The sequence below is a fragment of the Kogia breviceps genome, chromosome 2 (genome assembly GCF_026419965.1).
Source record: "Kogia breviceps isolate mKogBre1 chromosome 2, mKogBre1 haplotype 1, whole genome shotgun sequence".
NCBI lineage: Eukaryota > Metazoa > Chordata > Mammalia > Artiodactyla > Physeteridae > Kogia > Kogia breviceps.
The window spans coordinates 61,430,802-61,443,079 of record NC_081311.1 but is presented as its reverse complement, the minus strand read 5'-3'; the positions used below and the strand labels follow the sequence as shown (position 1 = coordinate 61,443,079).

Below are 12,278 nucleotides of genomic sequence, written 5' to 3'. Positions count from 1 at the left end.
GCTAAGGGTACTTGGAGCAATACAAAATTTTAGTATGTATACTAAAGCAACTACTCAAAAATTCTTAGATACTTAGCCAACAAATATACATGGAGTACTTATTATGTGCCAGATACTGGGCTGGATATCTTCTCCAGAAGGGACAGTGATTAGGTAAACCATTCCATGACAACCACTATTTCTTTCCCTGGTTTCCTTTTTGCACCTTCAAATTCTTCAGCATAACAAATAAGCATTTTCTAAAGCTATTCCAGGAATAGGTAAGCAACACATCATGAAGCCTAAGCATAACCAAATACTATTACATTGTGGTTTTGGGGATACAGAATGGACAGATACATTTGATTGCAGTCCAGCTTCTAAGAGGCAAACAATGCAAAGAAGTGGGACTCATAGACCACAGCAAAGATTTTTACATATTATCAATTACTGAGGGCTGAATTCCTACAGAGCCACCCCAATCATAAACAAAACAAGACATGTTAGAGGTTGAGGAGGATAGGACAGATGTTAGGTGAGTTATAAGAGGGGAAGTTTCTATAATCTGTTCTTGCGAAATGAAGGGAAGACTCTGGCAGGAAGATAAATTGAGGTCCATTTGACACTGTAATGTATGGAGATGGATGAGTGGCTGGGTCTACTTTCTACCTAGAAGAGACCCAAAGAAGCCACATCCCAAATATCCTTTCATTCAAATACTTTTGGAATGACTAGTATTAGTAAGATACAGTGTTAGGTACTTTGGGGATACAAAGCCATATGGCATAGTTCCTACTTCAAGATATTATTTAGTGATAACACAGACACTGTCTAAACTTGCATCAATTAGAGATTCTTTCGAATAAACAAATACCTCTGAAGCTGTTATGAGGTACCATAATTCATTAACCGTTCAATGTAAAAAAGTTTTTAAAATTCTGATGTTTAAAACAAGTAAAATCTTAGCTGAGATATGCTATAATAATAATAATATTATAATAAATAATAAATAAATAATGTTATAGGTTAGGGTACTTTCTAGAAGGCAGAGAATTTAGCCTATTTTGGAGTTTTACTTTTCTTGCTTCAGGAATTTTCTCCCATTGATAAATGAGACCTAAGAAAGAGGGAAGCCTTCGCCTGTTAGGCCTTCCTTTCCGAGAACCTAAGGAGCAGAGAAGGAAAACCAAGGGCAGACCTCCTCCTCTTCTCTCTTCTAGAGCTCCTATATGAATCTCATATATCACAGAGAAGGAGCTCCCTGGAACAGTGGCAGAAAGCTTTAGGCCAATATAAGCCATTCAAGTGAAGACAAAATGTATGCAGACATAATAATAATTTTAGTGGCAGCATCAGCTCATAGAGCATACAGAAAACACTCCTAATTACCTCACTCAATACTCTTTTGTTGGGACTTCCCTGGTGACACAGTGGTTAAGAATCCGCCTGCCAACGTAGGGGACACGGGTTTGAGCCCTGGTCCGGGAAGATCCCACATGCCACAGAGGAACTAAGCCCGTGCGCCACAACTACTGAGCCTGTGCTCTAGAGCCCGTGAGCCACAACTACTGAGCCCATGTGCCACATCTAATGAAGCCCACGCACCTAGAGCCCATGCTCTACAGAGAAGCCACCCCAATGAGAAGACCACGCACCGTAACAAAGAGTAGCCCCTGCTCGCCACAACGAGAGAAAGCCCGCGTGCAGCAACAAAGACCCAACGCAGCCAAAAATAAATTAAGATAAATAAATTTTTAAAAAATACTCTTTTGTTTTTAGAAAATAGGCCCATCTTGACTACTTGTATTGAAAGGGTAGAGCTATAGAAATCATGTGATCTCAACCAGATTTCCATAAGATTTTAGGTCAATATTAGAATTTTATTAGAATTATTATAATATTACAATTTTTAAAAAATGAAAATGGATTCAAATAAAACTGTTCATAAAAAGCATGAAAAGGCTAATAAGAACTGATTTTCTAATGGGTGTAAAATTATAAAATCTTCCTCAAGATACAGTCAAAATACATTTAGACCTTATTTTTGTATAAGCCACAATTTGCTTCTTTAGTCTCTGTTCTCCCCTTGGCCTTGTGAACCCTCAGAACAAATCTCAAGCAATTGTTCCCAAAGGATAAACTTTCTTTTGCAGATGAAATAGTTTGATCTTCTAGTATAGTCACAAGGAGATTTGAGAGAGTTAAACACAAACACCACTTATTTCTTGTTAATGTGAACAAAATTCTTGTGTGGTTGTTGATACAAAGATGTAAATGCTTCAACTTTCTGTAACAACGAGCTCTACTGAAATGACACATTCAAATAAATCTCTGGCTCAAAACGAATTTAACTTCATAAACATTTAATATATTTAAATGCATTATTTTATTGTTTTGATAGAAGCTACATTATTATAAAATCAATGAGTTAACCATAAGAACAGGCTATGCTAGCGAAAGAAGTTAATGGTAAACAACACAGTGAAATATAATACTTTTGGCCTTATGGCATGCAAATGAGTCTTTCTGAAGTTCTAAGCACTTTTTATAGGGTAAAATATCACTGAATAAGATTAACCCTTTTCTGCTTTGTCTTACCCTTCATAATATCAATTAGGCAATGGCAGATAATCCTAGACACAAAAATTACACAGAAAATAGCTAAACCAAATTTTCTCTATAACTTCCCCAACTCTGATGTGTCAATAAAACAGATTTGTAACTGCCTTAGATCTGTTAATAGATCTCAGTATGTTGCCTTGCCCATATTTTTTTTTAATTTTTTTAATTTTTAAACTTCTTTATTAGAGTATAATTGCTTTACAATGGTGTGTCAGCTTCTGCTTTATAACAAAGTGAATCAGTTATACATATATATATGTCCCCATATCTCTTCCCTCTTGCATCTCCCTCCCTTCCACCCTCCCTATCCCACCCCTCTAGGTGGTCACAAAGCACCGAGCTGATCTCCCTGTGCTATTCGGCTGCTTCCCACTAGCTATTTATTTTACGTTTGGTAGTGTATATATGTCCATGCCACTCTCTCACTTTGTCCCAGCTTACCCTTCCCCCTCCCCGTATCCTCAAGTCCATTCTCTAGTAGGTCTGCATCTTTATTCCTGTCTTGTCCCTAGGTTCTTCTGACCATTTTCTTTCTTGTTTTTTTTTAGATTCCATATATATGCTAGCATACAGTATATGTTTTTCTCTTTCTGACTTATTTCACTCTGTATGACAGTCTCTAGGTCCATCCACCTCACTACAAATAATTCAGTTTCATTCCTTTTTATGGCTGAGTAATATTCCATTGTATATATGTGCCACATCTTCTTTATCCATTCATCTGCTGATGGACACTTAGGCTGCTTCCATGTCCTGGCTATTGTAAATAGAGCTGCAATGAACATTTTGGTACATGCCTCTTTTTGAATTATGGTTTTCTCAGGGTATATGCCCAGTAGTGGGATTGCTGGGTCATATGGTAGTTCTAATTTTAGTTTTTTAAGGAACCTCCATACTGTTCTCCATAGTGGCTGTATCAATTTACATTCCCACCAACAGTCCTTGCCCATATTTTTCAACAGACTCACTCAACCTGAAAAACTTATTTTCATCTATAACTTCTATAACATTTTCATTAGCCAGAATGGCACAGAATGGTACTGCTATCTCCAAGCCACATACACTTTGTGATCAGCTCTTGACTTCAAAATGGCAAGAGGAATAAAATATTATAAACTTGCACTTGAATGCTGTTGTAATTTCCCAAAAGGTTTGTATATTTGTGAGAAAGATGCATCACAATGAGGATGTAGCTTGTCAGTAAATCAAATTCTCCTACAGTGAAAACCCATTTAATTAAATTTCTCTACCAATTTCTTCAAATATAAAGAGGGAATCAAAATCAGAACACACTGACCTATGCCTGATTTTCATTAGGTCTGTTCCTAGGTACTGAACATGCTGTAGCATTTTTTGATTTTTCTGGTGGCTTTTCAAAGATTAATAGTAAATAATAAGAATACTTAATAATCAATTTTTTGATCATTTTATTATTGTCTCTTCAAGCTATCTAGAACTGTTTTTATGTTATTAGCCCACAGGGTCAATAACTTTAGTTAGAAAATGTGTGAAGACAAAGAACAAAAGATAAATATTTCATAACTGTCAGTGGCAAAGATCCTGATTCTAAGTTATATTATCATAACCTAGTGAACCTTAGCATTAGCTATTGAATGATCCAAATCAATAAATAATATATAGCATTCAAGATAAACCTTGATGACCTCTGTACCTAGTTATGGAGAAAAATCTCTGACTTCAGCTATAAGATGTAAGACCATTGCTAATGTAGTTGGTTAGTGCAGAGAACTAAGCCATGCTTCTGTGTTCTCATTCAATTCCTATTAACCTACTTTAAGGATCAAAGGCTCTTTGGAAATTATTTAATAATAATTATTATTAACAGTCTCTTTATCTTGCCTAGAATGAATCTGAATTTATTTTATTAATGAGTATTTAGTAAATACTTAATATTCTACTTAATACAGATGCTACGGCTCATGTTGACAACTCTTCAAGTTAATCCTTCAAAACTGATCAGAGAGATAAGGTATGAAGCAATAGAATTTATGGATTAGGGTTAAGAGGGGCGTACAAATATGTGAATTCTGAATTATAAGAAACCTTGTAGTTATTAGAAAGTATATATACTTCTTATAAGAAAGCTTATTTAGAAGTAGATTAATTTAAAAACATGTTTCCCTCACTCCATTGGTACTGGATGCAGACTGAGGACATCAATGGCTAAAAGAACAGCTCTCAATTCAGGATGTAAACAGCAAAGTCATCTCATGTTTGATAAACTTCCTTTTGGAGAAAATTGAAAAAAAAATTCTTGCTTTGTTACTTTGCCACAATGCTTTTTATACATAGATATGTTTGTGATTAATATCATTACAAATTTGTAGTGAATATCATTACAAACCTATGATCACTGTCAGGCAGTTACATTCTAGGTAGGAAGATGGACAATAAAGAAGATAAATCAATTATCCACTTCTGGGTAGTTATCCGAAGAACACAAAAATACTAATTTGCAAAGATATAGGCATCCCTATGTTCAATGTAGCATTATTTACAAAGCCATGCCATGGAAACAACCTAAGTGTCCATCAATGGATGACTGGATAAAGAAGATGTGGTATACATATAAATATAATGGAACATTATTCAGCCATAAAAAAGGATGAAGTCTTGCCACTTGTGGCAACCTGGATGGACCTTGAGGGTATTATGCAAAGTGAAGTTAAGTCAGATGGAGAAAGACAAATACCATATGATTTCCTTCACACATGGAATCTTAAAAAAACAAATGAAGAAACAAAATAAAGCAGAAACAAACTCATAGAGAACAGATTAGTGGTTACCAGAGGGGAAGGGGGTTGAAGGGTAGGCAAAATGGGTGAAGGGGGTTAACTGTATGGTGATGGATGGTAACTAGACTTGTGATGGTGATCACTTTGTAGTGTATGCAAGATGTTGAATTATAATGTTGTACACCTGAAACTTACATATTTTTTTAAAAAAAGAAATCAATTATATAGATTGTTAAATAGTGACAAGTGCCAAGGAGGAAAAAAGAAAGCAAAAAAGGGATTTAGGAGATGTGTATGCGTAAGTGTGTGTGTATGACACAATAAAAGGTATTTAAAATTTTAGGCTGGCCAAAGAAGGCCCCCATTATCCAAAGCACATACAAAGAAGAGTGAGAAATTTATGCCACTGCTTATTATGAGCACAAGATATTGCTGCCAAATTGGTTGTTATTCTGGGTGTGTCTAAAAAATTCTTGTTTAGCTAAAAAAATGAAACTTCTAAAAAGTTTAAATAAGAAGAATTAATTCTATTTAATGCAGGAAATTACACTGCATAACATGCATTTTTAGTAAAGCAGCTTTCCTTTTTTTTTCCTTTTTAAGAACATTTATATGTTTGGCTGCACTGGGTCTTAGTTGCGGCACATGGGATCTTCGTTGCCGTGTGCAGGGTATTTAGTTGTGGCGTGTGAACTCTTAGTTGCAGCATGTGGGACCTAGTTCCCTGACCAGGGATCAAACCGGGGCCCCCTGCAATGGGAGCATGAAGTCTTAGCCACTGGACCACCAGGGAAGTCCCAGGAAAAGCAGCTTTCTTAATTTTATTTTTAGGAGACGAATCATGTATCGAAAGAGAGAAAACAAATAATTTACTATATAAGGTTGTCGAATTTTATTTTAGACAACATGGTAGAGTTTCTAAAGTACTGAGAGGTTCCAAGTGTCAATCCATTTGGGCAGAGTGTTTATATTCTTCAAAATGATGGCAATTTCTTGAACATAATTGAGTCTATTAATTTTGGAAAAAACCCCAGCTAATTAGAAATACAACAGTCTTGCATTATCTGGATTATGCTGTTCACGTTGCTGTGGCTTGGTTTTCCACTGGAAATCTCAAGAACGGTCCATGTTGTCCACCAGAGTAACAGATGAATAAATATGCTAATGCACTTCTCCTAGTCCCAAGCCACTCCCTAGCAAAGCTTCTCCTGTTTAAAGGATTGCATTCCTTCTTGCAGGACAACCTGGGAACAATTTAGTGTATTTAGATGTAATGATTCCTTGTTATCCACAAAGAAGTTGATCCACTGAGTGCCTCATTTCTTATCGTCTTAGCAGCAATTAGAATTTGGGAAATAACATCTCAATGTAATTTCTGTGGCATATTTTCCTCCATGTCTTGTTAAATAAAGTAAACAATGCAGTGTACAACATTCAGATTGCAACGATGCTTGAACTGCCCATTATCTACAGGAGAGTTTTATGACCAGCCTTTCCACAGCCCAGCCTTAGAGAAAGAAGAGGCACTATGGTAAGCTATGGCTTATCACTGCTGAAAATGTGACCACAGCAGTAAAGTCAAGTGACAGGAGCCCATATGATGGGATGGCCTGGGTTCAAACCCTGAATCATCTACTTACTGTGGGACTTGAGGCAAGTTCTTTAATCTTTTGTATGCCTCAATTTCAAAATGAAGATAATAAACTACAAACATTATAGGGTTGATATGAGGAAAATATATGTGTAATTGAAGTCCTCAAAGGAGAGGATGAGGAAGCAAAGTATTTGATGAAATAACAGTTGAAATTTTTCCAAATTTGATGAAAATTACAAACCCACAGACCCCAAACTCAAAGAATCCTAAGACAAGAAACATAAAGAATGCTATTTCGAGGTACATAATAATACCAAAACCAAACAACCCCGCTAAAAACTACATCTGTGGTTCTCAACCAGGGATTATTCCTCCCCATTCCAACTCCCCCGGGGACAACTGACAATTTCTAATGACATTTTTGTTTGTCACAACTGGGAGGGGAAAAGCGTGTGTGACTGGCATCTAACGGGTAGAGGCCAGGAATGCTGCTAAACATCCTATAATGCACAGGACAGCCCTCACAACAATGAATTATCCTGCCTAAAACATCAATAGTGCTAAGGTTGAGAAATACTAAAAGCATATAATAATCAAAAGGCTTAAAACTAGTGATAAAGAGAAAATCTTAAAATCATACATCATAATTTTCTCATTCCTGACAAATATAGAAAGTATATGACATTGTAATATTAAGCTTTTTTTGGTAAATTACTCACCATGGTGAGCCAGGAGCTGAGCACCAGTAAGTAAAGGTGCCCAGACCTGTAGAGCTACTTGGAGGGGTTTCCAGAACTCACAGGTCAATATGACCTTTTTTTTTTTTAACCTAAATTTAGGGAGCTACACAATGTGCAAAGTATTCTGAAGATTCTGCTGTGGTTCTCCTGACACTTAATCACAGGGAAGAAGTGGTGGGACTAGAATTTGAACTGAAGTCGAAGTCTGTTTTAAAAACACACCAAAATAATAACTAATAATACACAATTTAAGATCAAAAAAGTGCTCTTAGTTTACTATCTTGGATCTTCATAACAAGTCAATGCACATCTACGTTGCTAGAGCAGTGGTCTACTACAAATTTATTCAGATACTTTGGTAGCCCAAGACAGCTGTGGTAAGGCATATTAGTCTATATTTCTTCATTTTTCTGTCAATTGGAGGGAAGAAGAGTGAAGAGTAGTCACAGCTATGGCAGGAACTGTGTATGTCATTTATTGAAAACTGTTTATAGTTTTTAAAAAAATTTTTACTGGAGAATAGTTGATTTACAATGTTGTGTTAATTTTGCCGCACAGCAAAGTGAATCAGTTACACATATGTATATATCCACTCTTTTTAAAATTCTTTTCTCATATAGGTCATTACAGAGTATTGAGAAGAGTTCCCTATGCTATACAGTAGGTCCTTATTAGTTATCTATTTTATGTATAGTAGTGTGTATATGTCAATCCCAATCTCCCAATTTATCCCTCCCCACCCCTTCCCCCATGGTAACCATAAGTTTGGAAAACTGTTTATAGTTTTATCTTTATAGATGCCTAGCCTGGAGAAGGGAAGGAAGATATGGTTATTTCTGTTTGATATGTTCCCCCATGGAAAAAAAATTGAGAATCACTTCTTTGAAATATATAAATCAATCTCTTTGGATCAATTTAAGTAGATTTTAATAGAATGTACATGGAGAGCTAGAGACTTTTTTTTTTCTGAATGGTTAAAAAAAGTCACACTAAAGGAAGATAATACTAAGAACACTCATAGTAGCATACTAATCAACAAAATTGTTTAGCTTAGAAAAATTAGAAATTCATCAGTGCTCTAAATGAGTCAAATTTGAGTTCTGTGTCTTAAGAAGTTATCTTCCAAGGTTGAAAAATCAATATTCAACACAATTAGAACAACCAAGCCAATCTTCTTCTTTAGTAGAGGAAATACTAGATCAATATGTTTTACTGAGGAAGTATAAACATTAATGAGGGCTAGAGGAGCAGGCAATATACAATTTATCTTGAGCTCCAAACAGTTAAAAGTAGATGTGACTTCACAGTTTTTTGTTTGTTTGTTTGTTTGTTTGCGGTACGCAGGCCTCTCACCACCACAGCCTCTCCCGTTGCAGAGCACAGGCTCCAGACGTGCAGGCCCAGCGGCCACGGCCCACGGGCCCAGCCACTCTGCAGCATGTGGGATCTTCCCGGACTGGGGCACGAACCCACATCCCCTGCATCAGCAGGCGGACTCTCAACCACTGCGCCACCAGGGAAGCCCGACTTCACAGTTTTGTTATTTTATTTTTTCTTTTAACTTTACCTTTTAACTTTATTTTCCTTCTTCTCTCTCAGGTGGTTCTATATACAAGTTACAGAGAACTCAAAAGAAATGAAATTTGATGTAACTTATCATTCATTAACTTTGCAAACATGCCTTGTTTCCCCCTCCAATCGACTTAACTCTTTTTATAGTCCTATATTTTCCCTATAAATGAATAAAAAGAAAAGTTTATACTTACTGGAAAGGACAGTCGTAAGGAAAATGTAGTCTGAAAAGGATATGAGTCCACATTCTCCAAGGGTGTAAAATATACTGCCTTCATCAGCAAATTTTTCTCGTTCCTGGGCAATTTTCTATTGAATGTATGGGTTCCACCAAAAGATAAAAAGAAGATATAACAGAATGAGAATATAAATAGTTAGAGATGAATCACCATTTATCTGACAGTTTTATGCTATTTATCATAAGCATTTCTCTGATGGCCATTCCAAATTAATGGATCCTTTACAGTTTTTAAGATGATTAAAATTAAAAGAAAAAAGATGATTTTGTTTGTTTGTTTCAACACTGGCTTAATGTGAACAATGGAATAAAATTTTCAATTTTATGAACTCCTGACATTTAACATATAACAGGCCCACTTCAGGGCTGGTTTTATCTCTTAGTTTGAAAAACAATCTACCTTTTTCTATAGAGGTATATAAGGTAGAGAAAAAGAAATGAAAAACTAAAATAAAATCAGTTCTAAATGCCCAAGAGAAACTATACAACTAGTAATGAGAAATGAAGAGGTAAGCAACTATTGTCAACACCCACACAAATACTCAGAAAACTAATTTCTGAAATAATAATTTTAACTTTTACCTTATGAACCCCAAGAACCTTAGTTTTAGAATGTAGAACAGTTTACAAAGTCAACAGCATCTCTGAAATATAATGTCAAATCGGACACACACCAAACTTTAGGCATGAGTTAATTTAATTATATTTACTGTGACCTTGGTGGAGGCTCCTAAATTTCAGCTATTTGAAGAAACTCTCCCAAAATTTAGCTTTTACTCTAAGTATGTATTATTTTCTTTAATCTATAAAGCTCACAAAGAGAGTTAATTCTCAGGTTCAGTAATGGTCTATCTGGGAAGCAGTCTCTTCCTGGGTGTTTAAGGAAACTTACCCTGTTTCCTGATTTGCTACCAAACCATAAACTTAGTGGTGACATTGAAGATACTTTCAAAAACTGAAAAGGATCCACCAAAGAGTTAGACTTGAAACACATTTCCATAAGTTCTGGACCAACCAAAGAAATTTCAGGAATTATTCTGGGTACCAAGAAAAGAAATAGGAGGTTTTAAAAACCCAAACCAACAAAGCACAATCAAAGTAATAATAACATGCAAGCACAAAATAAGAAGCAGCACTGCAAGCATAACCTTGGGAGGAGTATCATGAAAATTAAACCAGCAAGCACCACCACACCACCATCCAGGTACACAACTATCCAATAGGTTACCTCTGTCTAGTGAAGGTCCCATCATACACCACAAAGGAAAGAAAACTGGTTAACCAATTGAAGACACAAGTACCAAATGAATCATCATGGTCTTCTTAGTAAACCCACTCAAAATAGCCTCTACTGGATATTTGCTTGTAATAGGAAATAGTAACCATGGACAGGCAAAAATACATAGTTGAATGCTTGCAAAGTGGTAAGAGGTTTTGATGGCAGTTTCTACTTAGGAAAGGGCTTCTGACTCATTTGTGATGGGCAGAAAGCCTGGTCTGGCCTGACAGCATTTAGAGATTATGTCTTTGAGCCAAAACCAAAAATGAGCCCACAGTCCAATATGTTCAATTAAGGTTAGATCTCCTATCACACTTGATCGTCTTCCAATAGATTAAACACAAATCTCAGACAAAAGAAGGCTATTGGATGAAAAGAGCAGCAAAGCTATTCACTGGGAAGTTAATATTTTAATTTCTCAAAAGAAAAGAAATGTACATTTTTAACATTATCCAAGACACTGCAAAAGTAAAGTATGTGAATAAGAAAAGATACACAAAATGAGAACAGGCTGTCAAAGGCATACTATTATTAGCCAGAATAAATTTGTATAGAAGCTGAGTAACCCATATTAATTACATAATAATCTTACGGAGAGATTGCTATAAGCAAATAAAATAAATAATATATTGGGATCCAGAAGTCGAGAAACAGACAAAAGTCTAAGGACAAACTGAAATGAGGCAGATAAGCCAAAAAAGCATATCTAACATTATTTTTCTAAGAACTATCTGGACTATGTTGCTGCTCAGAAGATAAAAAGAAAAATCCAAGTTTGTCCACAACTTTTTATTTTGATATACTATCAAACTCATAAAAGTGGAAAGATCCATATAAGGAACTCTCATATGCTTTTTACTCAGAATCACCAACAGTTTATGTTATCACCCTATTTGCTTTTCACTTTATGTAGATACATATTTTCTTTTACACCATATTGAAAGTTGGAGACATATGCCCCTTTCACTTAAATACTTCAGTATATATTTCCTATGAACCAAGACATTCTCTTACATATTACAGTATACATTTCATAAAACCAGGATATTTAATACTGATACATACTATTATCTAATCCACAGTCTATTATCAAATTTAGTGAACTGTCACAATGATTTCCTTTACAGCTATCTTGCCCCCAGTCCAGGATGTAGTCCACAATCATAAATGGCATTTAGTCGTCATGTCTTTTTAATCTCCATTAATCTAAATCAGCTTTCTTTGCCCATCTTTATTTTTTCCTTTGGAGGTTTATGCCCATCTTTACTTTTTCCTTTGGAGGTTTATTATTATTTTTGATTGTGGTAAAATTCACGACAAAAAATTCACCATTTTAACCATTTAAACATAAAATGTGTGGGCCTTTGGGTTTGGCTTCTTTCACATATCATATTTTGTAGGTTCATCCATGTTGTAGCATCAATCAGTACTTCATTCCTTTTTATCACCAAATAATATTCCACTGTATATATACCACAAATTGTTTATCCATTCATCC

The 12,278-nt window shown here is 35.5% G+C and overlaps 1 protein-coding gene across 3 annotated transcripts in view; it reads right to left on the bottom strand.

Moving 5' to 3' along the window:
- Positions 1–12,278, bottom strand: part of MICU1 (mitochondrial calcium uptake 1) — a 223,996-nt gene that overhangs the window by 114,689 nt on the left and 97,029 nt on the right. Inside the window, exons 6-8 of one of the 3 annotated variants that reach the window (XM_059054212.2) lie at positions 10,650–10,735; positions 10,394–10,538; positions 9,458–9,572 (exon numbers count right to left, since the gene is read on the bottom strand). In XM_059054212.2, coding sequence (XP_058910195.1) covers positions 9,458–9,572; positions 10,394–10,538; positions 10,650–10,735 — 346 coding nt within the window. The remainder of the gene's footprint in view (positions 1–9,457; positions 9,573–10,393; positions 10,539–10,649; positions 10,736–12,278) is intronic. The other 2 variants (XM_067025421.1, XM_059054213.2) reach the window with 2 other exon arrangements.